The sequence below is a fragment of the Aspergillus sydowii genome (genome assembly GCF_001890705.1).
Source record: "Aspergillus sydowii CBS 593.65 unplaced genomic scaffold ASPSYscaffold_5, whole genome shotgun sequence".
NCBI lineage: Eukaryota > Fungi > Ascomycota > Eurotiomycetes > Eurotiales > Aspergillaceae > Aspergillus > Aspergillus sydowii.
In genome coordinates, this window is record NW_024467863.1 from 2041866 (window position 1) to 2065495 (window position 23630).

At 51.4% G+C, this 23630-nt stretch overlaps 14 protein-coding genes across 14 annotated transcripts; 6 read left to right on the top strand and 8 right to left on the bottom strand.

Annotated features, from left to right (window-relative positions):
- Positions 1 to 172: 172 nt before the first annotated feature.
- Positions 173 to 2496, bottom strand: ASPSYDRAFT_132723 (uncharacterized protein; the record flags this gene model as incomplete). Its single annotated transcript, XM_040840612.1, has 3 exons — positions 1727 to 2496; positions 853 to 1663; positions 173 to 788 (listed from the first exon to the last, which is right to left on the bottom strand). Exons 1-3 carry the CDS (start codon positions 2397 to 2399, stop codon positions 173 to 175), a joined length of 2100 nt encoding a protein of 699 aa, XP_040702983.1. The 5' UTR covers positions 2400 to 2496.
- Positions 2497 to 4070: 1574 nt separating this feature from the next.
- On the top strand, positions 4071 to 5438 carry ASPSYDRAFT_203218 (uncharacterized protein; the record flags this gene model as incomplete). Its single annotated transcript, XM_040843829.1, has 3 exons — positions 4071 to 4153; positions 4204 to 4858; positions 4909 to 5438. The coding sequence occupies 3 exons, from the start codon at positions 4071 to 4073 to the stop codon at positions 5155 to 5157; spliced, it is 987 nt and encodes a 328-aa protein (XP_040702984.1). The 3' UTR covers positions 5158 to 5438.
- A 67-nt stretch (positions 5439 to 5505) lies between these two features.
- ASPSYDRAFT_45606 (uncharacterized protein) lies at positions 5506 to 6555 on the top strand. Its single transcript, XM_040847076.1, has one exon. The coding sequence runs from the start codon at positions 5688 to 5690 to the stop codon at positions 6222 to 6224; it is 537 nt and encodes a 178-aa protein (XP_040702985.1). The 5' UTR covers positions 5506 to 5687; the 3' UTR covers positions 6225 to 6555.
- Positions 6556 to 6777: 222 nt separating this feature from the next.
- ASPSYDRAFT_58333 (cytochrome P450) lies at positions 6778 to 8352 on the bottom strand (the record flags this gene model as incomplete). Its single annotated transcript, XM_040849515.1, has 1 exon — positions 6778 to 8352. The coding sequence occupies one exon, from the start codon at positions 8350 to 8352 to the stop codon at positions 6778 to 6780; it is 1575 nt and encodes a 524-aa protein (XP_040702986.1).
- Positions 8353 to 8593: 241 nt separating this feature from the next.
- On the bottom strand, positions 8594 to 10689 carry ASPSYDRAFT_1002822 (uncharacterized protein). The gene is made up of 4 exons (XM_040839713.1): positions 10501 to 10689; positions 10105 to 10448; positions 9739 to 10054; positions 8594 to 9689 (listed from the first exon to the last, which is right to left on the bottom strand). The coding sequence occupies exons 1-4, from the start codon at positions 10619 to 10621 to the stop codon at positions 8836 to 8838; spliced, it is 1635 nt and encodes a 544-aa protein (XP_040702987.1). The 5' UTR covers positions 10622 to 10689; the 3' UTR covers positions 8594 to 8835.
- Positions 10690 to 11150: 461 nt separating this feature from the next.
- Positions 11151 to 11557, top strand: ASPSYDRAFT_105027 (uncharacterized protein; the record flags this gene model as incomplete). The annotated part of the gene is made up of 3 exons (XM_040839825.1): positions 11151 to 11186; positions 11239 to 11320; positions 11391 to 11557. Coding segments are annotated over 3 exons (285 nt in total), but the record flags the coding sequence as incomplete, so codon positions are not given.
- A 258-nt stretch (positions 11558 to 11815) lies between these two features.
- On the bottom strand, positions 11816 to 12481 carry ASPSYDRAFT_151410 (glutathione S-transferase family protein; the record flags this gene model as incomplete). The annotated part of the gene is made up of 1 exon (XM_040842098.1): positions 11816 to 12481. The coding sequence occupies one exon, from the start codon at positions 12479 to 12481 to the stop codon at positions 11816 to 11818; it is 666 nt and encodes a 221-aa protein (XP_040702989.1).
- Positions 12482 to 12899: 418 nt separating this feature from the next.
- ASPSYDRAFT_89900 (uncharacterized protein) lies at positions 12900 to 14432 on the bottom strand (the record flags this gene model as incomplete). The annotated part of the gene is made up of 3 exons (XM_040852240.1): positions 12900 to 13688; positions 13741 to 13853; positions 13904 to 14432. The coding sequence occupies 3 exons, from the start codon at positions 14430 to 14432 to the stop codon at positions 12900 to 12902; spliced, it is 1431 nt and encodes a 476-aa protein (XP_040702990.1).
- Positions 14433 to 14822: 390 nt separating this feature from the next.
- ASPSYDRAFT_89901 (uncharacterized protein) lies at positions 14823 to 17847 on the top strand (the record flags this gene model as incomplete). Its single annotated transcript, XM_040852241.1, has 6 exons — positions 14823 to 15126; positions 15180 to 15320; positions 15372 to 15428; positions 15476 to 15553; positions 15600 to 16113; positions 16167 to 17847. 6 exons carry the CDS (start codon positions 14823 to 14825, stop codon positions 17845 to 17847), a joined length of 2775 nt encoding a protein of 924 aa, XP_040702991.1.
- Positions 17848 to 18083: 236 nt separating this feature from the next.
- ASPSYDRAFT_89902 (uncharacterized protein) lies at positions 18084 to 19092 on the top strand (the record flags this gene model as incomplete). The annotated part of the gene is made up of 4 exons (XM_040852242.1): positions 18084 to 18322; positions 18387 to 18722; positions 18802 to 18870; positions 18942 to 19092. The coding sequence occupies 4 exons, from the start codon at positions 18084 to 18086 to the stop codon at positions 19090 to 19092; spliced, it is 795 nt and encodes a 264-aa protein (XP_040702992.1).
- Positions 19093 to 19230: 138 nt separating this feature from the next.
- On the bottom strand, positions 19231 to 20104 carry ASPSYDRAFT_132732 (uncharacterized protein; the record flags this gene model as incomplete). The annotated part of the gene is made up of 2 exons (XM_040840613.1): positions 19231 to 19508; positions 19579 to 20104. 2 exons carry the CDS (start codon positions 20102 to 20104, stop codon positions 19231 to 19233), a joined length of 804 nt encoding a protein of 267 aa, XP_040702993.1.
- Positions 20105 to 20197: 93 nt separating this feature from the next.
- ASPSYDRAFT_45611 (alpha/beta fold hydrolase) lies at positions 20198 to 21477 on the bottom strand. Its single transcript, XM_040847077.1, has one exon. It carries the CDS (start codon positions 21314 to 21316, stop codon positions 20324 to 20326), a length of 993 nt encoding a protein of 330 aa, XP_040702994.1. The 5' UTR covers positions 21317 to 21477; the 3' UTR covers positions 20198 to 20323.
- Positions 21478 to 22049: 572 nt separating this feature from the next.
- On the top strand, positions 22050 to 22814 carry ASPSYDRAFT_58337 (uncharacterized protein; the record flags this gene model as incomplete). The annotated part of the gene is made up of 1 exon (XM_040849517.1): positions 22050 to 22814. The coding sequence occupies one exon, from the start codon at positions 22050 to 22052 to the stop codon at positions 22812 to 22814; it is 765 nt and encodes a 254-aa protein (XP_040702995.1).
- Positions 22425 to 23504, bottom strand: ASPSYDRAFT_45615 (uncharacterized protein). Its single transcript, XM_040847078.1, has one exon. It carries the CDS (start codon positions 23477 to 23479, stop codon positions 22898 to 22900), a length of 582 nt encoding a protein of 193 aa, XP_040702996.1. The 5' UTR covers positions 23480 to 23504; the 3' UTR covers positions 22425 to 22897.
- Between the last annotated feature and the right edge of the window lie 126 nt (positions 23505 to 23630).

Consider the following 23630-nt stretch of genomic DNA (forward strand, 5'->3'; position numbering starts at 1 on the left):
ACTCCACTTTCCCACTTTCACACGTGATTATGCTCTACAGTCACTGATTGGCGGAGACGGGGCAGTCCCGCCGACCCACTCAACAAGGTTCCTTCCACTTGAGCCGCTGTCGCGGTATTTATAAGGTACTATTATTAAAGTATTCTGCTGTAAAATGTACATACATTATGGCCTACTCGACCCTTAACCTCGCAACCGCCAAAGCATCCAGAACTTCCGTCCAAGTCGGAACCCACGCAGAATAAATAGACACCCATATCAACCCCAACGAATGCAACCCAATAATCACCGACAATACCGCAATTCCCGCAGTAGACATAAACAGCCTCTCTACCTGAACACCTTCATCCAGTGGGATAATCCGGCGATAATCCGGAATAGCCGCCGCCTGGGCTAGATTCACCTTGTTCGCGAAGAAAACGGCCTGGGTGAAAGCATCCCTCGCACGGAGTCGGTAGTTGTCGCTCGCGTCTACCAGGAACATGCCGTTTAGCCACGCCCTGAGATCGGAGTTATAAGCTGATTCCGAGGTTGAGGCGCACCGCCGAAGTCTTCGGGGTTCTTCGGAAGATGTAGCGAAGGTGCGCGTCGCGATGTAGTAGAGAGGGATGGTGTCTGTGCAGTTCTCGGGTGTTATGGATGCGTTATTATGCGCGGGTGTATTGTCTGTTCCGCTGGTGTTTGCCCTGGTGGAGAAGAAAGTCGATGGCCCGAAGAGACTCAGTGCTGCTGTTAAGAGGGGACCCAGAGCCGGAGTTTCGGGCGGATCAGGGATGGGGTACGCATGTCTGTATCATTGGTCACTTGTCAGAGACCCAATGCCACAAATGGTGAACAAGGGAAGGAAATTACCCCAATAATCTCTCAGGCGGATAGTGGTCTGAGCCTGTTCCTTCGGGAGGAAACGCCATTTGTGAATCGTCACTAAGTGCTAGGTCAAACTCCTCTAGTAACGGACCGAATGTGGAGTTTAGATTGTTCGGTAGCTGGAAGTACCCAGCCGTTGTGTTTGCGGTGCATCGCCGAGTAAAGCTAGAGCTGGCATTTGAAAAAGAAGATACAGCAGCAGTGTTGAAATGGAAGTATAACTCCTCGCTTATATCTTGCCGATTTCGCGTCACATTCCACGGAAATTTGTCCATGGCCCCTGGCACACAGACTTTGAATATTTGGTCCTCCGTGGACTCAGGATCTGTATTTATTCTCGTAGATGTTGTGAAGCCTGAGCACGTTGGAGGATATGCGCTCTCTTCCACCGTAACGCAGTCAACAGTGGAATTGAACCGAAAAGCATGGTTCACGGCCAGTCCTGTATTCAACGTACTAGCGATGTTCGAAACGAAGGTACTGTTTCCCAGTAAAGGCCAGAGGAAGGTTCCACCTTCCGGACGAGGCCTTGTACAGGAACTACTCCAGGTACTTGTTTGGTTGCATGTATTCTCTGGGTCGCGCCATATATTAGGCTGGCTATCCCAGTATTCAGCCATATTGATAGCAGCTCTGGTAGCGCCTATGGCATAAGCTGAGTTGACCTGCGATAGGGCGGCGATATCTGCATCTGGAACGTATGACGACGGGTCTGGTGCGCCTGCATGCTCAACAACCAGCAGCTGCACACTTTTTTGTGTTAGGAGCAGTTCCTGCAGAGGCCAGATCAAGGTTCCTATTATACGGTGAGTACGATCTCCAATAAAGGGAGCGAAAGATACAGTATTTCTATACATACCAAAGCCACAGATGCAAAGGGAAACAATCAGATACCAGCTAAGGTACTTGCGTCTATCGCGGGCGAACAGCGCACCGCCCATAATTGTCGGGTTGAGCCAACCCCGATCAGCAAGAGGAATTACTTTGCTGAACGGAAAGTCATCTGGATATCGGTTCTGAATATACGCCACCGCACCCCGAGCGCAAAGTGCCGAAGACACAGGGATCGCGGCGACAGACATGACAGTACCCAGCACCCGGACAGTACGTCTCCATCGGTCATTCACTGCCAGCTGGCTTCTTGTCAAGATATTCTCCCAACCGTCGCAACTAAATCCCTGAGCCATGCCGCCTTCAGAGTAGGTACATGGTCCGATGTATGTGTATGTGTCGTGCCATCCCGATCCTTTGATGGGTCGGACGCACAAGATGGCTGTAATGCTCCAGCAAAAGATCAGGATGAACGCGTAGAGAAAGCAGCAGAGAAGCGACAATGGTCGCCTTTTGCGAGGTATTTGCGGGATGGACACGGGTGTGTCCGAGGTTACCAGGAGTTTCTCTGCTTCCGCTTGGTGATCGCCCAGCTCGTCGCGAACATGATGTCGAAAACGCGGTGTTTCGACCGTATCGTGGGGATACTCAACACTTATCTCATTGGTGAAGGGAAGCCGTACAGTCGACATGTCATTCATAAACTGCTAATGATGGTGTATGCTAGGGATGATGCTGAATGTATGTGACTTTCTATCCCCTCTACTATTTTTAAGCACAAGGGATGATGGTCAGAGTGATGCGGGGCCATTAAGTATATTAGAAGTCGAAATACCCCTGTCAAGTTCCGTAGCATCAAGGCGCAGCCAACACTGCCCGGCTGCCGTTTATTTACCCAATTAACATCTGGTGCAACCATTCGCCAAGTACCCTATCCTCCATGAGACAAAATGGCGCGCTGGCCCTGCCAAGACACGGCACCATAGGGCCATGGCCGCTCTGGCCTCTCATTTCTCGAGAAGCTCGACGCCATCGACGTTTTCGTTAAATTTTAGGAGTCCAACCAGCGAAGCTGTTGCCCACAGTCAAGGCACAATGTTTGCTCCGCCTGTTAGTGGACCACACCAACAACCTTAAGTTGCCGCTGCTTGAGCCTCCATTGAAGCGTTGCTGCTCGGCCACTGTCTCGAGGGTCTGGCACTGGCTTTGCGTTTTGCTTTGAAACCTTCGACATACAAGATACCAAACACCATCTACAACCCATCAAAGCAACCCAAGGCATGAGTGCGACCAATCGATTCACCGCCGGACGCTGGCTTTGGAACGAGCAGCAGCAGCTCTTAAACCGCCATGTCAATTTCGATCGTTCCTAGCCGCTTCTAAACTCTACTGGAGATTATGAACCCATGTTATGAAAATATCAGATAGGCAATATGATAAAGTAATCCAACTCACCATGGAAGATGGGAATGAGGTAATTGCGAAACTTCCGAATCCTAATGCGGGAAAGCCTCATTTTACAACTGCTAGCGAGGTTGCGACCATGCACTTTGTATTTTCTCCCTTATGTCCCATTGATTTTGTCAGTTGAGAGATGTGATGAATGTCCCTATTCCAAAGGTATATTCGTGGAGCTCTCGGGCGTCACAGAGTCCCATTCACCCAGAGTATACCATGATGGAGAGACAGGCTGGCGTAGTCCTATCTTGTACTATAAAGAGGATGTCCCCGAGACCACGGATTGTTCCGACCTCACTAGCAGTGAAGTTTAGAATAAGACATTCTGCATTACCAGCAACTATCGACGCCATGGGCCAGGATGAACAGCGGAGAGCAAAGGAACTACATCAGGCACCGACGTTGCATAATCTCTACATCGTGCAGTGTCTTCAGCGCAATAGCGCAGTATTCTAGGCAATACTGGGCCAGAATTTTCTCCGCCATCAGGCTAGTGTCGTTCCAGCATTAGAGCTGATGGGCTACGAGCCGCTTCTTAGCAGTCTGCTGCAAGATGTCCAGAGGGAATGGGTCCCTAACCGCAATGCAGGGCATTGTCTGGACCGCACGACGGGAACGGAGCATTGATGTTTTCCAGGGACAAGTCCAACAACATCTCCTTAACATCTGATTTTTGTGGCTCGCACTCAATAAATGGTTTAAGCTCTGCAGTATTAGTAAGGTGAGACATATGGGGTTGGATGCCTGCGATGAGGGTCTCCTTTGCCCGAATAGGCAGTGGGCCCGATACCAAGAACCACTGGGCTGGCTGAAGACTTTTCTTCCTTTAATGGCCACTCCAGCCCAGTTAATATGGTTTTCGCACACCCTCTCGCGATCTATGGTCGGTCTGGCAGGGACTCCCGATCGCAATAATGTATAGGCCAACCTCGAGAAACGAGTGGTGGTTATGCACCGCGCTTCTCGTCCAAGCCACCCTTGTTATCGCTCTTGAAATGTAAACCCTCATATTAATTATACACGATAACAGTCTCTAACCCGGACTAGATATATCCTCGTGGAATGGCAGAAATGGGTAACCCCGACCATCACGCAAGTGCCAGTATCCTACGTGATCCCAATCGCCCTGGGCATCCTGGCATTCGCCTGTGTCTATCAGTTTATTCTTTCCCTGGACGCAATCCACAACAAGAACAATATTCTACTCTTCGCCATATGCATCGCCAATCTATGTATTGTCGCCTATGCAGGTCTGCAGTGCACAACAATGCAGGAGAATACTGCCCGACTTTACAGAGATCGTTTCGGGTTTCCAACCCTGGTTGACACCACCCGTAACGTGTGGCCGAGAATCCAGCCAGCTGAGATTCTTGTCCCTATTACCCTTGCCATAACATCTTTTGTTCTGTGGCCCTGCGCGTATTTTATGCATCGGGATTACGCTTGGGCTATATACAAGTGTGTCCATGGTAGCTCGGAAACTCGCATGCGATATATGGCCTACGAAGTGTACCTGGTTTTGATCAAACTCGATTTCTTCTTCCTGGTCGCCTTTATCGTGCAGTACAACCTGATCGACGTCCATTTCGAGGAGCCCGAGTACAGTCTCACCATGGCCATCATCCCGGCTGCATTCGTCGTCATGGTCCTGGGTATTTACTTCGTCCAGCATGAAATCATCCTCGGAATCGTTCCAGTCATTGTACGTTCGTCTAAAATGTGAGATCATATTAATAAGCTAATTATGTCCAGATGTGCTACATGGCCCTCATCGCATACTTCGTCAGTCGACTAATCGTCCTGAACGGAAGTGGGATGCGGGCCAACACCACCGGAAAGGACATGATGCAGCTGTTTGCTTATGTGTCCCTGGTACTTACGGTCGCTTTGCTTGCCTGCTCTGTACTCTGCTTGATCAATTTTAATCACGGTCTTAAGAGAGTCAAGAGAGGTATCAGCAAAGCGGGACGCGAAACATATATCCTGCATAGTGATGGGTAGTCTGCTACCAGCGTTCTTCGCGACCGTCTTTACAATATAATAGTATAGTAATAAGTAATAAATAATACAGTATATCCGATATGTTAGACCTGCTCACCAAACCAGTACCTTCAAACGATGCACTGCTCAGGCACAAAGGCTTAAGCTGTACAACGTATACGGCCAACAACCAGATCCTTCTAGATCTTTCAAGAGCCGCCCAGGACTCCAACTCGTATTCGTGCTGCTATCGGCGCAGTGCATTCCGCGCAGCCGGCCCAAAGCTTTGATATATGGCGGCGCACTGACCATGTTATTGGCAGTTAAGGTTGACATTGCACGTTAAATTGCCCATAACAGATTAAGTGCGGGGATTGTGCCAATCACAGCAAAAAGACTGGGCCAGCACAGCCGACAGCCACTGAACAAGTCTGGGTCCCCGCTGGCCCCTCCTCCACCTCCGCCACCGCCGTCTACAAAACAGCCTTCACTCCGCAAGGAACACACTAAACGGCTTATCCTCTCGTCGCATTAGCCAAGGGACGATCAAGATGCCACGTACACCCTCCAACACCCTCGTGCAAACCGCCAGCACCCCCAACGCGCGGACAATCTTCCCCCAGTCCGACATATCAATCGTGCCCTTCCCCCCAGACAACCCCAGCATGGCATTCATCTCCACATCCTTCCAGGTCCCGCGCCGTCTGACTTCCGAGCACATCTACTCCATCCCGCAGGGCTTCGGGAAGCAGGCGAAACTCGCATTCTCGAACCTGGAAACAGCCCTAGCCCTAGGCGGCGCGAAGCCGCGCGACGTCACAAAGCTGACTATCTCTTTAGCGGGGGATTGCAAAAAGAATGATACCACGCCTGAGCTTCGAGACGCGATTACGCGGTTCTGTACGGATGATAGCGGGAAGCGGCATAATCCGGCTATTGTCACGTTTAATAACCAGTACATCCATGATGGGTTTGCGAAGATTCAGGTCCAGGCTGAGGCTGTTGTGAGGGTTTCTACGCCAGAGCAGGAAGCGGGGCAGAATGGCGAGGAGAGTGCGAGATTGCCGACTTATGATGAGATTTGGTGAGCTGTATATTAGTGTATTTGTAAATTTCGTTTCTTGTTATTGGTTGTGTGTTTATTTGTATAAGCTGGTTTTCTTGTTACGTTTGCGACCGAGCCCCAGTTAATAACCCAGTAGATAACCCACACCTAGCCCGGTAATTATGGCGAAAAGGTTTCGCTATTATATCGAGTAGTGGCAGATTTCCGCGGGTACCTATTACTGTATTTCTAGATCCGATAATAGCCGTTAGAGGTTCATTTGGGCTCGCTTCTGCCGACCTCGCTCGTCGAGGTGCCGGTTCATTTGACATCTGAGCCATGTTAGGGCTATTTCGCTGCATCTTAGTCCGCGAGTATAAATGGAAAATTGTAGAACATAATTGTGCTTTTTGCAGGAACGTATACTATTCAACTTCTTATCCGGTGCGCATTCAGAGGAGTGTTTGTAGAACATATATCCGAATCCCGAATGGTTTGAGGAGTAGCACGAACTACGTACAATACTCATAAGCGTCTTCTTTGCTATATTTTAAGCACAGCTAACAAAGTTCAGAAACACAAAAAGAAGCATTTAACTATGCAACAACATCCCCGCCAAGTTCCCTTCTCCAGATCTTCAAGGGCATATCCCCAACAAGCAAATTAAACGCCTCATACAAATCCAACTTCCACCCCGGAGTCGACAACGCAAAATCGTACCGGTGCACAATCGAAGCAAGAACAACCGTTTGCTCCAGGTACGATATATTCCTACCTAAACAGCCACGCGCACCCGTCGAGAACGGGATGAAGTAAGGCTCCATCCGCTTCCGCGCCTCCTCATCCATCCACCGTTCTGGACGGAACTCTTCCGGGTCCGGATAGATAGTCGGATCGCGGTGCGTGGCGTACGCGCTCATCGAGACCGTCGTGTCGCCGGGGATCCACTCGCCCATTATCGAGGCGCCTTCGGGTGGTGTCCGTCTGAGCAGGCCGGTCGATGTTGGTGGACTGAGGCGGAGGCCCTCGTCTAGACAGGCGCGTAGGTAAGGTAGGTTCTTAACTTTGTCGTAGGGTGCGACGATCTCGTCGTCGTCAAGGACGGCGTCGACTTCTTCGCGGAGTTGGTGGAGAGTATGTGGGTTTTGGAGGAGGAAGGCGAGGACCTGCGTTAGGGCGATTGCGGTTGTGTCGGAGCCGGCGTTGATGATAGCACCGACTTCAGCGATGATTTCGCCCCATTCGAGATTGTTGGGGATTCCTTGTTTGTCTTCCATGAGGGAGGAGAAGAAGTCGTCAAGCTTTTCGCCGTTAAAAGAGCGTTTCAGCCGGGTTACGGCTTGGTGGTAGACTACGTCGCCCCAAGGTTCGGCGTTCTTCCAGACTTTGCGCCATTTCGGGGTGATGTTAGACAGTCTTGCGAGCCAGGGGTATAGCTTGTAGTCCCAGACGAAGACGGACTGGGCGAGGACGAGCTGGTCGCGTGAGAACCGGTATCCGGCGGTATAAGTCGTACCGTCCATTTTTTGCGCTGTGACCTCATCCGTACCTTTATCTAGGAGATCCATTTGTGACGATACTGCGATGTTGTTGATTGCTTCGATGGTGAACAGGTTGCCCCACATGCCCCAGTCGAATGTGACATCCTTGGGATCCGGAATTGTTTGGCCTTTGGGTAGTGGCGCAGTGCAATATCCATCCATGGCGTTGAGAAGGCGCTTGGTGCTGTACGCCACTTTGAACTCCCATCTCTCGAGGTGCTTGATCGCAAAGGCTGCGGAAAGGGTTTTGCGTTTCCTGGAGTGCTCGTGCTTTTCAACGACATCGAAAAGCTGAGTATGCGAGCCACCGAGGATAGTATAATTTTTATCCTTGACAACTCTTGTACTGTGCCCGTATAGATCCTTCACGGCGCGAATGTCGCCAAAGGAAAGGGAGTTTGGACCAGTCCGCAGGACTGGCGATTTCTTGTGGGCTTCGTATATATCTCGCGAACGGTGTCCGCCGGAGCTGAGCAGTACATGTCGGAGGTCGGTAAACGGTGACCATGGGGAGAAATTATTGTATTTTCTCAAACCCTTGGGATCGTAGAAATAGTTCATAACAGGGAGGATGAAGAGGTAGGCCACAGCGATCAAGGCCGTGCCGCCAAAAATCAGAGATGCAAACATGGTTGATGGATTCCTTCGTGCTTGTTACTTTCCGACGTTGAGCCATATCGAAGCTTTATAAATCTCTCCGTCAGGCCTCTTGCGACATCATATGGCCCTCAATCATGAAATCTACCGATGTGTATCTTGATATCGTGAATCGTCGCCTGGCCAGGCACATACCCACATGCCGAAATGGGAAAGTTTCCCATTTGGGAAGGTGTTTGGCTGGTCGGCGACAATGCGGACCAGGCTGTTCCCCGCGTCCTGTCAAGAAGGTAGCTTAATGAGTACTGCGGGGAATCATTCCCCATATGATAGCAGTGGGCATTATTGCTCTTTTGGCCTCTTCACCACCTTCTGGTCGTGGTTGCTTTCCCCGCACGAAGATAGCCAAGCCTGACATACCCCACATTTGGTTATTCACAGCTCCTATTTCAACAGGTTCGAGTCATGAAAAAACTTCACCTGGAAAACGGAGCTCTCCGAAGCAGCTAGCGGTATCTACATCCCCTTGTTCTGCGACCAGGACGCGCGCAACGCGGCAACAGTGCTCTGCGTCGGCCATGCGTAGTCGTACTCGAGGGCATGCAGCAACTGAAGCAGCGCATCCTGCTCAGCAGGGTCGGTGAAATACTCGCCACAAACCGCAATTGCGACCATCGCCGTAATCATAGCGGACGGACACTTCTGGTTGGAAAGGGCCAATCCACATAGACGGCGAGTGATATTCCGTAGCTCGGCAGCCAAGGCGTTGTTGCGTGACATTGCACCGATTCCCAATCGGGATGTCCTGGTTGGATCAGAGACCGCGAGGAGGATTCTGCCTAGTTCTACATGTTGGGCTCCGGCCACTTGACACGCGTTGGCATGCCATACCTCGGGAAAGAACCGGCCGGAGCTGGGATCTCGTTCGCGGTAGTAGAATGGCCGCATCGGTTGTGGTCGTAAATCCTGCCATCTCTGCTCGACGGATTTGAGCATGTTCCAGCGCTGCAGTTTTTCCTGTGCTGTGGAGAAGTGGTTGTCCCCGAAGCAAAATATCAACAGGTCGGCGACCCAGACGAAGATTCGGTTGGCTCGGATGAAGTCGTTGTTGGGGTCGAATAAACTATAGTCGTTGTGCGGTGAGACAGGCAGACGAAATGGGCGCTGGTGAAGAAATGCGCTCCAGATCTCTTGGCGCATCGCGGCGAGACAGGCGGAATGACGAAGAGATATTGAAGGAGTAACGTGAACACTGCTGTCTCGTGGTGGGCCTTCAATGGTTTGGTAGGAGTAGAACGATTCGTCTTTCTGGGTGTTGACGATGAACTGGATTGCATTCAAATACGCCTCGGAAGGTCCAGTTGACGGGGCTTGACACTAGCATTAGTGCTGTGCTTGAAGTTATAGGACGTTACGTACCATCAATCTGTTCGTAGAAACGCAGGATCGTAGCAGCCGTCAGGACATCTTCATTATACTCCTCATTGGGGTCCTTGGATATCTCAATCAGATGCGAAATACAGATATCGTGGTAGCGGATGGCAGCATCTGGTGTAAGATTAGGTAGCCCCGTCCCATCAACAGACACAATATCCCCATTCCCTCCTCTACAGTATGCTAATCGAATCAGGTGTCCAGCCGAAGCTGTATAAACAGCATATCGAAGCACTGGACACAGAAGGGCACGCTCGGGGACAACAATCGCGAAATGGCGGTCCATGTCGCTGGTGTCAAACTATATCGATCAGCTTAACCCACAAATTGGCCTGAAGGTGGTAAACTTACCAGTGGCGCTAGAGTCTCGATGAAATGACGCATCAGGCAGGCATCTTGAAACTCGAGGTAGGACGAAGAAGAGTCAGAGTAAGTGTCCGACCAGCCATGAAGCGGTCCTATAGGATAGCGAAAGCGTGAAGCCAAGCCTGGATCACGCTCAGGTTGTTCAACGGGCTGATTGATTTGCTCAGCATGAGGCGGTGTTTGGTTAGAGGTGTTTGTTGATGCAGAGGCCGATTCCACTGGGGATGAGAGCCCGATTGTAGGCTGAGAGGCAGCTGGGCACTTTGCAACAGAATCATTCGACGACGCTCCAGAGACCCGCGGTGTCATGTCAACGTACGTCAATCGACCTGTGCAAGGTCAGTATATCTGAATATGGATAACTCTGTCAAATGTACTCACGCTTCCGACGGGAGCCCACCCATTCTTGGTCAGGCGCAAAGTCGAAGGTTGGCTTCGGGCGGGGCGCGGTGCGAAAGCGGATTTTGGAGCCCACAGGGGGCTTGGAATCTTTTTCTGACATTGGAAAGCATTCCTCTAATATGGAGTGTTTCAAGTGAAAAGTCGAGTTTTTCAGAGACGCTGGCAGAGTTGGCGTTGATGAATTCGTGTCAGCGGCGACGCGGAGAAAGTGAATGCGGGGATGGTGCCTGGAAGACTAGGCAGCACTCAGGCAGACATCTTCACTCTATATAGAATTATAGATGCATCAAGTTCCAGGGTAGTAATACTTCATTCAAAGCCGGTGCGGACTCAGATAGAGATCCAATAATAAGGCTCGCCATGATTACCAGGCTCAACCACCAGGAATTAAATGTTCATCAAAGAAATGGCATCCAAGGGCAAAAACAAAGAACATATCACAACGACGCACGACTAAGCACCACGACTAATCAGTCAGAGAACACAAAGTCTCCTATTTCAGACAATTCTCTTCCAATACCTTCTTCCTTACCATCTCTTTCCCACCACCATCCAGAACCATTCCCAGTCTGCAAATATCAGCCACCGACCCAGACAATTGTCCACCGTCACGACAAACTTATCGCAAAATGCCGATGAATTGGACGGCGGAAGCCAATGCCAAAGTACGCTGTTCGTTCTATCTCACCCTGAGCGACAGATACTAACAGCACCCAGCTCCTCCTAGGAGTTTTGGACCAACTCAAGGAAATGAATGTCAAGCTGAACTACCAGAAGCTAGCCACCCACATGGGATCTGGTACGTTTCCTTTTCAGAGGCTTGGTCGGGCCACGTCTGTTAAACTACTGACATCTTTTCTGTGGAACAGAATGCAACAAGAAATCCATCGAGAACCAACTGGGCAAGCTCAGAAAAATGGCTGGTGGAGATTCAAACAACAATTCTGCTCCTGGAACTCCCGCGACTCCTGCAGGTACGCCCAAAAAGCGCCGTGCAGAGGACAGTGCGAAGTCCACCCCTTCAAAGAAGAAGAAGAAGAAGGTTGTCGATGAGGAGGAGGACTCGAGCGAGGAGGCGCGCCTCTTAGCCGAGGTTCGAAATGAGATTAAGAATTTGTAATTAGGACCTGCAAGCTACAATTAGTCGACTGGATAGCAGTGAGTGATTTTGTGAGATGTCCAAGGGACAGAACCGCAGAGAGATTGGCAAATGTGGTTAGGATAGTGGTACTAGACTGAGATCCAGATAGTTCTATCCCAGTATCGACTCTATCGACCAATGGATTCATCCTATCTAAACAATTGGCTTCTCCGGACTCTCAACACCCAAAGCCAGCTCCATCCCCGGGTCCCCCTTCTCCATCGCCTTTCTATACGCAGGCCTCTCGCTGACGCGGCCCAGATAAGCCACGAGACTGGGATACTCCTTCAAACTAAACTGCGCAAAGTACCTCCCCGTCGTTATGGGGAACACCATCATGACATCCGCCGCCGTAAACTCCTCCCCAGCCAGCCACTTGTTCTCCGTGACCCGGTCATCCAGCATCTTCAGCGACTTCTGCAGCCTATCCTTCGAATACGTCACCATCTTATTATCCGGCTCCAGCCCTGCAAATTTCGCCATCATGAGCCGCCCGATATTCCCCATCAGCGTCCCGTTCGACCAGTGGAACCAGTACAGGAAATCGGCGTAGTTCGGATGCGACGGCGGCAGGAAGAGACGGCCATTCCCGTGCTTGTGTGCAATGTATTCGATGCATGCGCCTGTTTCGGCAAGAGTCACATCCCCGTCTTGGATTGTGGGTGCGGACCCTTGGGGATGGACAGCTTTGAGTTCTGGGGGTGCGAGGAGGGGCTGGCGGTCGTAGGTTTTCAGTTCGTAGGGAATGCCGAGTTCCTCGCAGATCCAGAGGACGCGCTCGGAGGTTGAGACGTGGAGGTGGTGAATTGTGAGGGTCATTGTAGCAATTGTTCTACTCAATTATCCATGCGCAGTGAGCAGTAATTGAATGTCAATTGCGGGTTGAGGTCAAGATTGATCGGCAGGTGAAGCTTTATAAGAACGCTGTGGGGACATGACGTAGTGCAGGACCTGACCGAGAATGCCTGAGTCGATTGGTTTCAAAGACCCAAAAATTAGCTTCGATGGGACCGGCCCAGTTATAACGTTTATTGATTATTCCATGTTCTGGTTGGTAAGTCTGGCGAGCGGGGGATCGCCCGTTGGTCGAATACTGTGGAATTATATACAACAATAGGGCTATAAAGTCAGCCATACACACAACACCTAACGACAACGATGGATATTTGGAGAGTGAATATCATGAAATATCGTAGAACAGAGTCGACGAACCCTCTAGGACAATTTTACGAGTTATTCACTTATGACTCCAAAGAGGAAGATCCCTGTCCAGACGCCGCGCAATCTCCAGTTCGCGATGATAATGAACCCTCTGCTCAACATCCTTGACAATACCATCAATGGCCGCCTGGTCATCCAGCAGTTCCTCATCCAGTTCCTCCACCGCCGAGAAGATGGCCTCGCACGACCAGCACTGGCACACCTGGTACTGCTCCCCAAACGCCAGCCGGTACCACTGGTCCGCACTCGCGAAGCCATCATCCAAGGCGTCACGCCCAATCTTGTCGTCATGGTTAATGAACCGCCCAACCCTCTCCGTCACCAAATTCCTATAATTCTGCGCGCTGCACTGGTGCGTATGCCACGCCAGATCGATATCAAGCATGGGGACAAGAAACTGCTTGGGATACAGCCGAAACAGATGCAAGAACTTATCATAGCGATCTACAGCCCTGCGCATTGTTCCCGCAGCAGCCGGATTCCGGATCCAGCAGTGGCCGTGCATCTTATCAACAAAGATGCACTGGCGCTGTACGTTCTCAACAAGGGGCTCGTTCAGTTCCTCACTTCTGCGGGCTGCCTTGATGGTTCGGAATAACGGGCTATCGTCGCCGCAGACTGTTTCCGTGTCGGATACGCTACAGCTCTCAAATGTTGTGAGGAGAGTGTGAAGTGCGCTTGTGGATTTTCCGGCTTCGCAGAGCGCGGTTAAGAGGTCTGGCTCGAGGTTGCGGACGTTCTTTAGCCAGTCGCTGTGGTCATTTGGAAGGGTGTATTCCCAAGTATCTGAATTGATCGCGCCGTGCTGTTGCACTGGGGTTAGTTAGGGGACTCGTAATTTAGGTAGGGAGGCGTACAATCTGCGTCCATGGAAAGGCTACGTCCTGAATATACTGCAAATTGTGCATCACGCAGTAGTTGTTAAAATCTTCGCAGTTCAATAGAAAACCATGCCATATCACCAGCACATCTACCACAGTTAGCCTCCACTTCAGCATGAATAAGGAGCAAGACACTCACCAAGTGGCGGCAGTAATAACTCCTTCAAAGGAGGCGCTCCCACGGCAGCCTTCCCCAGATGCTCGTTAACCAGGTTAATCCACATATGAAAGCGCGCCGCTGCGATACTGAGATAATACTTCCACTTCAACTTGCGTCTATCCTCCCACGCCGGATCCCGGATCTCCACGGGCACGGCGACATATTTCCATCCTTCCCTCTTCTTGCGGTATCTCACCGTCCTTCGAGGAGATATGCCAAACGCTTTATCCAGATCATTCGACTGAATTACAGCGCCGCGCAGGGCGCGGAAAACCGCTAGCATCTCGAGATGGACGGCGCATTCGCTGGCGGTTGGCAGGGCCTTTGGTCCGGGGTCTGTCGTCGGTAAACAACGGAATAATGCTGCATCTGGAACGATAGGGACCTGGTCCTGGTTCCCAGGGCGGACGGAGGCATATCGCCCTGATGGACTCCCCTGTAGCGCTGTGATGTCCGCAGAGCCCACGGCATGGAGGGTAGCGAGGTTGGCTGGGGATATGAAAGCCATGATTACATAGTATAGAGTTTAACTCGGTCTCGAAGAGGAGATGGAATCCCTTTTCTTTATTTGATATCTTGAGTTGTTCACCCGGTCTTGCAAAGCTGCCTTGCGTGTGCTCCTTGGGATCCGGGCACGGGGCACAGCATCGCCTCCATGAATACGAGCGATTAGCGCCACGGACTACCCCCAAACGAGATCTGGTAAGCGATAAAGTCCTCCCCGTTCAAGCACGCCCCGCTCGTGTTATTCGTGTTCCTCCTGCTCAGCCGCAAGGCGCACTCGGCTTCCGTTGCGCCGGCCAACTTGGTCAGTGGGTGAATTCCTGGTGAAGTTTATAAGCCGTAACATTAACCCTAGTTCTGGCATTGAGGGCAAATAGTAAGTATGCTACCCACCATGTCGCGCAAGCTGTCCCTCTCACGGTGGAAATCCACGTCCATTCGCAACTCAACTGCCGAGCCTCCTCTATCATGGACAGAGATCGGTCCGGCGCCCGAGCATCTGGCGAAAGAGGTTGAAAGACTATACTGGGAAGGGGCCAGAGCCGAGATTGAGAATATCATCCGCACATTGCAAATATGGCGTAGGCCCGAATATGCTGCCGCTGCTTTTTTGTCGGACAATGATGACAATATCCATGGATACGACACGTTCCTGGACCAGGTGGGCCAGCAGGCTCGCTCTTTTGCTATTCGACATCGTTTGTGCCCAAGTAACATAGTGCTGTATGCGCGGATAGCTTACATTGAGCAGGCCAGGACCGCATTGCCCAGGGTGGCCAGGTGCGACCTAAAGGAGGGCTTAGCGAGCCAGCAATCCGCAGTGTCACGCAGGATATTATTGCAGAGAAGACGAGTGCTAGGATCAAGGCAGAGGTTCGGGGAAATTTAACAGGTAATGCACCCGATCTGCGATGTTCTAGGGTTGCTATGCTAATACTGTAAGATCCACGGAAGCGACCCGCCGACGAGGAGTTGGCATGGCTACTGCTCCAGGCAGCTGGTATGTCGGTGAAGATGAATTTTGGCTAGAGGCTAATCAGATATTAGGGCTCCTGGATATTGACCAGATGATCGAAGCACGGTCGGACCAGGTTAAACCTCGCAATTCTCCAGGCATCCCACAGCGTGTGTGAACCCTTTCCCTAGTACGAGTCGATACTAACCTCGCCAGTGGTCGACAAGTCATCTGGTAGAAAAATTAACATCCAGGTGTTGAAATGCGCCAAATGCCAGGACACTATCACCGGCACCATGTTCACGCGCAGGAAAGAAGCATTCGCCTCTTCCACAATCTGCGAGTCTTGCTACTGGGCCCATCAATACGGGGACGAGGACTATAACAAGATGTACAAGCACGTCTTGACAGCTCAGGCTCCTCAGCGAATAGCGCAGGCCAAGTACAAAGGCCTACTGGAAACTGCACAAGTAGCGCCCCGAACGGTGATGCGCGGGTCAATCTCCCGCATGGTTAGCAAAGTGAAAAAAGAGAAGCCCATTGTTGGGCAGACGATCCAATTTGGGCTAAATTCTTCGCCCGACAAGTCGCTCAAGAAGAGCTCAGCTGGTAGGGCGAGGGCCGATGGCGACATACCGCTATTCTTCCGTGAGCTTGTCGGGGATAATAGTCCGTTTGACTATGTGCATGCCGTTCTGCGAGTTGGGCCTCTTGTTATTGAGGGCTCAAGGTTTGGTCTACCTATATGCAGAATGGTAGGCGAGCAGTGACTGACTTGATCAGGGACGGTGCGATACTATCGCTGAAGGACTTGCCAGTTTACCACCAGGCCTCGCCCATATATGGGTCACAGCAGCGAGTGCTTCGAGCAATGGCAGACCAGTTATGGCAGAGTCAGAAGCCCGTAGACAAACGGAAGCATTATAAGCTCGCCATGAAACAAGTCGTCGGGGTACCATTTTCTGGTCTCCTCCACGAATCCTCAGACGATGGGCAGCTGGAGCAGAAAATCGTCAAAGCCCTCGTCGCCGCCAGTCAAGACACAATAGATGACCCACAATCTGACCGAAAATCACTTGATGCTGTCATTTGCCCGATTCTAGACAGTCTAAAATCCCTCTTGGGCAGTAGACTGAAGATATACATCGATTCAATCACTGGGAAGCTGCTCAAGCCAACAACCGGCCTCACAACGAACGCAGGCAGAAGCTCTCTCAAATTTTGTTCCTCTCTCCTTGAGCCAGCCCTCTTTGGTCCCCTGGTGAATAATACCGCGGTGTCATCATCAGCAAGTCCTCTATATCTAATGAGCTTTGCATGTCCAGCAATCACGGAGTACCCCCATGATCGACCGCTCAGTAGGTACGATGTCCCATACGGTTTCACAGAGGAATACCTGCACCGATATTATTTCCGCCGCTATGCCGACTCCGATATCATTGACTACCTGCATGAGTACTGGTACGACTGGGGCTGCTTCTCCAACGGGCCGCTATACAAATACCAATCGCTTTTCCCCTGGGACTGCTCCGAAGCGTGGAGGTCCTGTCCAACAGCATGCGGCGACTGCAGCATTGCAAAGCACGTCTGGGCATTTCCCTTTGACGCCTGGTCCATGATATCACTCCACCTCCAGCGCGAGAAGCACGTCTACCCACCATCATCGGACGACTGGGTGTCATCCCGGCGGACTCTCCTATCCGCATCAAACGCCTTGACCCGCGTTGCCGTTGCAATGGCCGAATCTCCTCGCTTCGCAAAATCAACAGCCTGGCTGCACGAGCCTCACAATGCCCTAAACACCCGTCACCCATCCTTGTCCCGCGTCCGACTGGGCGGCATCCACCGCGCCCAACCCTTCAGCCATTACCACGAACTGGGCACAGGCGAGGTCTTCTTCGTGGCACCCTGGGCGGAAGTATCACCCAGCGAGCGACTCTCAGATTACGAACAGCTACTCAAGGAACGCATGGGCGCCTGTGAAATCCCCTGGGACCTTGTGGCAAGTGCACGGTACGACAAGGTCATTCAGCGCTCTGAAGTACGGCTCCTCTGGGAAGGCTTCATCGGTGGGCCTAATATGCAAGGTTCGAGGAGTGGATACATCGCTGACCGGAACTATTATCCGTATTATTATCCCATTGGTCTTGGTAGCTCATACGATCAGGGTGGGAATCAATGCACGGATGGGCAGTTGGATTGTATTGATAAGGACGCTGCGGGGAGAGACGTGGGAATTGACAGTACGTATAACTGTGGGTCTGGCTGTGGTTCTGTCACGGAGTCTGGCGCTATCTCGTCCGGTGGGACTGGTGGAGGATATGGAGGAGGGGGATATAGCAGCGGCGGTTGGGGTGGCAGCGGAGGAGGCGGCGGTAGTGGCGGGGGAGGAAGCGGCGGTGGAGGCAGTGGAGGAGGAAGCGGCGGCGGTGGCAGTGGAGGAGGAGGAAGTGGTGGTGGTTGATATGTTCATAATTGGATGAAATGAAGTGAATAATGTGGTGGTGAATGCAGTTACCAACTGAGTTTGTGGTGGCGTAACACTCAACACTCCTCGCCTCCGAGTCTCCCTCCTCATTTTCCTCCACCATTGCTCGTTTATATTGGGAGACTGTTGACTGTTTATATTCAATACAAGTTTGACCATCATTGCCATCTGAATGATTGTCCATCCTCTATAACCTTCCAGTGTTTTCCCATATGGCTAATCAGACCTTCTTCGATGAATGGGTGGGCAGGATCATCGAGTTCACCAACACCACAGAACCAGCTGGATGGATGCTAGAAGCAAAGTACGCAGAAGGAAATGACCAGGATAACCCAGGACAGTATTTCGAGTATGAAGGTTTACAGGGAGACCCCAGTGCAGCCTACGGTGCGTTCCGCTGCCGAAACATCTACAACTCAGACGACATCGCTTTCATGAGAATCATAATGCAGTATGCGACCCGTGTCACCCTTTTAGTCCACTGCCACACATAGACCTGACCATGTCTAATCTAGGATCCCCTGTGCCGGCTTCGAGTATGCCACAAGTACCGAGCGTGCCCGGCAAGCAACCGATGTGCTGACCGATATGCCGGCCACTGAAATCCAGTGTCTCGACACCTTAATGAAGAACAAATGCAAGGCAACTCCGGCTATCAGACACCACGAGGCTATAAAGCAAGACGGTGATGGCATGGTTCCAGGCGGTTTCCTCCATTACATCCTGATGGACCATGCTCCGGGCGTGGAATTGAGAAGAACCCAGACAATTTCGTCGCCGGGCAACCACTTTTGGTCGCTTAGCTTCGACGAGCGAGCGCGCATCCGCAACGCCTTTCGGGAAGCTTGGATGTAAGTAGGACATTTCCCTGTTCCTGTTTGCCTTCATCCCTTGGCGATTTGCGGTGAACTAATTATTGGGCGTCATTAGGGAGTGCCGTCGGGCTGGCGTCAGTCCCACTCGAGCCCAACTTTTCTGGGACTCCAAATTTTCAAAAGTGTAAGTTTCTTAGGGATCAGTTACATATACCATGGAGATGAAGTCTTGCTAATGACTATTTCTTCTCTCAGCTACATCGTCGGTTTCAACCGGTCTGATCTAGCAAGGCCGACTGATATATGGACAGATGTCCAGTGGGTTGACTGGCAGCTTGCCGATTGTCCGTACCTTGACGGGTGGTCTAGGCAGACACATGGAAATAAGGATAGATGGACTTTGTAGCTTTTAGTACACGGTATCGCTATCAGGACTCTGGGAATTGAGCCTTTATGGGCATTTGAAAAGATCTGTGCGCAAAGTTGCAGATAAGTACAAAGAAAGCAGGACGTTCGCCGCTGAAAATTCCTCTCCCAACATTGCTCAGGTCTTTCTGACCCAATTGCGTATGGGCGTGCTATTGTTGGCACGGTGGTCACGGTCTATGAGACACAAGAGATACCAAAAACACTCCCGTAGAGTCACACCCGGCAGGCCTGCTCCAGCATTTTCGTCAAAGGTAGCACAGGCTCTGATCGGTCTGCTATAAAATAGTGTCCATTGGTTGTTGTAAAATTCCTGCTTTACGAAGATAACCTGTTCGTATGTTATCATGAACCCATATCTGAGCCCCGCGATGCACAGATATCTGGCCAGTTGCCCTATACCGAACCCAGTAAGCCCGCTGTGACACTATGGAGCAGGAAGGGGAGATGGTGTGCTGGAACATACCGAGAAGCCTCCTTAGGTCACTTCCACCCTTACGTACAGTTGCGTCGAGATCATGCGCTGGAACCACCCATGGGACTTTTCCTTCGCCAATAGCACGTCCCAATCCATCGCGCGTCATGATCAATAAGTCCGGAGCCTCTTTCCCAGTTACGGCGTCTTTGGTGGCCGCGTAATCCCCAAACACCAGATTTACCCCCTGGGCTCGACAAACCGCCGACATCACAGCCCCGATATTTGACTGGATTCGGCCCTCAATTGAGCCCTCTGCGCCGCAGTAGATTTGCTCGTTCTCGGCGGCATTGCAGGGGCCAGGTGTACCGGCGGCGGCAAAGCAGATGGTTGCCTTACTCCATTGGGTTGAGTTGAGATTGTTTCGCGCTTCTGATTCAAAGCTATCCCACAGCAAGAGGGGGCCACGGTAGCTGGTCGGATGTATAGCTGACGTCTTTGTATGCGAGGGTGGCTCGAGAAGGGCTGGCAGCGGTTCCTTAATCATGGCCTTCGCCTGCATTATTCTTCCAGGCATTGTGATTGCAGTGTGTTAAGATCGAGCGGAGCCACGTTGATGACGGAGAATAAGGGCAATGTGCGTATGTTTGAAGTAAAGAAGCGTGGAGGGAGTAGATGTCGCAGGGAACTTTATGTAGAGGGTTTTCCTTCTTGGTGGCTATAGGGTAGTGTTACTCTCACTTTCGCGACATTCACTGCGAGGATAGTGGAGCCGGCCAACCAGGCCCTATCCTTATCAAGCCGCTGCAGTCTGTTCACACACATATTGTCGAAGGCCAATACTACGTTGATTATTTCCACTCCGCGTAACCCTCATCATCCAGCCCATGATCTCAATAGCAACCCTCTCCGGCTGATCAACCATAACCAAATGCCCAGCATCCTCAATCAAGACAGTCTCCCTCGCTCCCATCCTCCACGCCAGCTCCTTGGCCCTCTCAGCCGGAATCCACCTGTCCTCGATCCCCCAAAGAACCTTAACCGGCATTACACTTCCAACCTCCCCATACCGCCCCTCCACATCCTCTACATCACGGGCATCCGCCTGTGCAATCTGCCGAATAAACCCTATACCTCTTCGCCGCCCACCGCGACTCGACAACCACGGCCTCAAAAGCCTCTCCTCGATCTCAGCAGGGATAGGCCTAAATGCCGCCCCACGGATATACTCCCGCAACATCCCCTCAAACACAGCCTCGGGGATGGAAGTAAACACGTCTGGATTCTGGCCCACCACGGTGAAAAACGGGCTTCCAAAGGGTCTGAGCGCGACAACATCAATAAGACACAGACTCGCGTATTTACATCCGTGCAGGAGGAATCCGCGCAGGCTGATTAACCCGCCGACGTCGTGGGCAATGACATGGGGGAGGTTATCCTCTTTAAAGCCCCAGAAGTGGTAAAGCGCTGCGAAGGACTCTGCTTGTCCGGCGAGTGAGGCGTCGAGAGATGCAATCTCGTTGGTATTGTTTGGTGGAGTTGGGCTTGGCTGGAGAGGAGTGCGGCCTGGTGACTCGCCGAAGCCGGGGTTATCGAAGAGGTAGGCGTTGTATGTGGAGGATAGAGCTTTGGCGTATGGATGCCAGAGGACGGAGGACCAGGGGGTGCCGTGGATGAAGATTAATGGTGGGTTGGTGGGTTCGCCCAGGGTTGTCCAGTGGATGGTTGTGCTGTGCGTGGAGGACTGGTGGGTGAAGTTCTCGTTGAGGGTTATCCCTTCCGACGCCATTTTGTTTCTTTTTCCCTTTGTACTCTGGTTAAGATCAGGTTATTTGTTAGAGTTTGATGGTAGTTTTTCTTGCAGGGCACATTATCATTCTTATACTGTCTCACCCGCGAATACGAGGGCTTGGGTAGTATTTTGAAGTAACCCTGCATTATAAATTGCCGTGACTCACTTCTCCCGTGCTAATACGAGCGTTTGTCTTGCAGGATTATTACCTTGAAATTGGAGCCACTGACTGTTGGAAATCATCATGTTGGGGTTGTCAATGAGGAGCCTTGTGGCACCGCTGGCCTCGGTCAACCCCTGTGCAATGATACTGCGCAGGAAACAGAATTGCGGGGTAGGTTTCAATCGAAGGCATGCTCTAATATCAACTACAACGAAAATACTCGCAGTATGTTAGTTGACATAAAGCAAAGGTTCGTGGGAAAAACACAAAAATATATAGCAAGAAACCGGCAGCAACAGAGGACAATGCCGAAGTGGAGTATCGCTTGCGAACAAATAAAACCACAAGAACTCTTCTATGAAAATTCCAGCCCAACAGGGACATATTTCTCGACCAGGATCAAAAGGATGCATCAGCCATGGAATCCTCGTTGGCATTAATATTTATGCTCATGAATCCACTGCTTCATTTGGTAAGCAGATCAGGTGATCATCTCTTGCCAAGCCTCCACCTTTACGCCTCTCGCTGTTCCTCTTCGCTCTCCCCAGACAGCAACACGTTTTATTAATGGCCGCTCCTCCTCGCCGTCCAAGACCGAAGATATCTCTATGGGCTCGCTTTCGCACATGGCTTCGGTACTGGCACTCGCCGCTTAAGATCCGCGGCAGTCTTTCTCGACTTAGCAACCACAAACGCCCCCTTCTTACGCTCCTGCGCATGTTCGTCCCATTCCCGTCATGGTTCTTCCCAGTCCCGGGCCCATTTACCCCGCGGGCTCTCATCGAAGACACCAAGAAGGAGACCGGAATCATTGCGTCTCAGTTTGGAGAAATCCACAACCTCCGCGCGATTCCGATTTGGCGCATGCGCGACACCCCGCTACGCTCCGTTTATCGACTTTACGAACTACATCTTGCTGATCACTATGAGATGATGGGATGGGAGACGGAGTATTTTTTCTACCGCCCCGATTGGCGTCTGCGAGATATTCCCGACCCGAAGGACCCGGACCCCCTCCGCTATGCGATTCTTGCGTCTATCGTGGAGGAATTACACGAGGCTGTCAATTGGAGATTGAGCTTGGGTCTTCGGAGGAATCATCAACATATTTACCGCGAGGATGCAAATGATACGTTGCCTCCTTTCACGCCTGAGGAGCTTCCAGGTTGGACGACCAAGGTTGCCCCTATTGATAGGGATCTTCTGAAGATATCGGTACCACCAGAAGCTCTAGACACGGAGGGAAATTTGGTCCTGGAGAAAAATGGAAAGGGACAGAATTTTGCACGGCGCAACATAATCACAAATACGGGCTGGTTCTACACTATATAGAGGGATCGTACAAAAGGAAAGGTCACGCGGGTCGAATGGGCTCCTCGCAGACTCGCCGCTCCACCCGCAACATCTATTTGCATCTATTTGAAGGGTTCCTCCTTGTATTCATCACGATATACATTGGCAACCCGATGCATTGTGTCATGATCTGGGCAAACGTCGAACCCGTTTGTGTTCATCGTTCGAATCGATTCCAAATCCAGAGGCTCGTTGGTTCGTTCCTTCAACTTTTTTAAAAGGGCGACTGCGTCAGCCATATCTGTTTCGGCTTTGCGATCCCGATCACCGGCATAGATCCGCCTTAGTTTTCGTTCGAGGGCCCATTCGATTGGAGCAGCAAGCACTTCGAGGTTTTCGCCTTTGAAAAGCGTAATGCCCTGCTTATTAGCTCGCTCGAAGACATTTTCCCTGGCGCGCTTGGTGACAAAGACAGAAATATCGTCATTGAACCATTCGTCGTTGAATTTCAGTCGGTCGCCGACGGATTCGATCGCCGCATGGAGGGCTTTGTTGATATCGCCATCTCCGACGAATTCAGGGTCGATCAAGTAGTCGATATCGCCCGTGGCCTCGCGATTCCTGAGATAGGAGACCGCAAGGAAACCGCCGGCAGTGACGATTCTGAGAGGCGCGAATGCCACCAGCCAGGGGTTTTGGCCCATTTCCTTGTCGAGAGCGACAAGACCTAGAAGTATGGTGAGCATGTACAGTTTAGTATAATAGGGTGAATTAAAACGCACCTGCTTTGAAGTCCTCTTCATTGAGGTATTGCTTTCGTTCGGCCATGGCCGAACTGAGTTCAAGAAGTAGTGT